This window comes from Eurypyga helias, unplaced genomic scaffold, assembly GCF_000690775.1.
Source record: "Eurypyga helias isolate BGI_N326 unplaced genomic scaffold, ASM69077v1 scaffold35733, whole genome shotgun sequence".
Lineage (NCBI taxonomy): Eukaryota > Metazoa > Chordata > Aves > Eurypygiformes > Eurypygidae > Eurypyga > Eurypyga helias.
Window position 1 is genome coordinate 1 of NW_010239878.1, and position 817 is coordinate 817.

Here is an 817-nt window from a genome sequence, read left to right on the forward strand (position 1 = left end):
GTGATTCTCTGCTGCTACCGCGCTCTCAACCCCTACTACTACAAATACGCCGTGGATGGCATCAACGTCTTCGCCGTCAGTATCCTGTCCTGGGCTGGGGTGGTGAGGGTGGGGGGGCTGACCCCAAATCCCACCCCACCTTGGTTATCTCCTTGACTGGCCACCCCAGACCTGTTGCCACTGGTGCTGGTGACACTGGTGCTGGGCTACGTGGACAGCCACAACCTGACCAGTTCCCCCGTGAAGTTCACGCTGGCCCTGCTCAGCATCATGCCCCTCTCCTACTACATCGGGATGGCCATCGCCAGGTGAGCAGTGACGGAGGGGGACGCTTGGTGACAAGGTGGGGACATGCGCCAGCACTGCTGACACCCCCTTTCTCCCCCAGCATCTCAGCCCAGAGCAACTTTGCGGTGGGAGCGGTGGTGAACGCCACGTTCGGCTCCATCACGGAGCTCACCTTCTACATCACGGCCCTCATCAAGGGCTCGCGCGAGGGCAACCGCTGCTACGCCGAGATCGTCAAGTCGGCCTTGACGGGGACGCTGGTGGGCTGCGTCCTCTTCGTCCCGGTGAGACGGGGTGGTACGAGAGCGCCCGGTCTCGGCAGAGAGCCGGCAGGATGCTGTGAGCAAAGCACTGATGGGGGTTTTCTTGGGGGGCTTTCTCCATCCCCAAGGGTCTGTGCATGGTCATTGGGGGCATCCGGCACCAGGAGCAACGGTTCAACAGCCGCTCGGCGGGTGTCAGCTCAGCCCTGCTCTTCCTCTCCGTGGGAGGTGAGTTGGGGACGGGGGTGTCCCCAGCCTCGCGGGGG

At 63.4% G+C, this 817-nt stretch overlaps 1 protein-coding gene across 1 annotated transcript in view; it reads left to right on the plus strand.

Moving 5' to 3' along the window:
• Positions 1-3: 3 nt before the first annotated feature.
• LOC104507119 (putative cation exchanger C521.04c) overlaps positions 4-817 on the plus strand; it is a gene marked incomplete at its 5' end in the record, with an annotated part of 3,075 nt that continues 2,261 nt past the window's right edge. Inside the window, 4 exon segments of the mRNA XM_010148296.1 lie at positions 4-79; positions 170-308; positions 389-572; positions 680-779. Of these exon segments, the coding sequence (XP_010146598.1) occupies positions 4-79; positions 170-308; positions 389-572; positions 680-779 (499 nt within the window).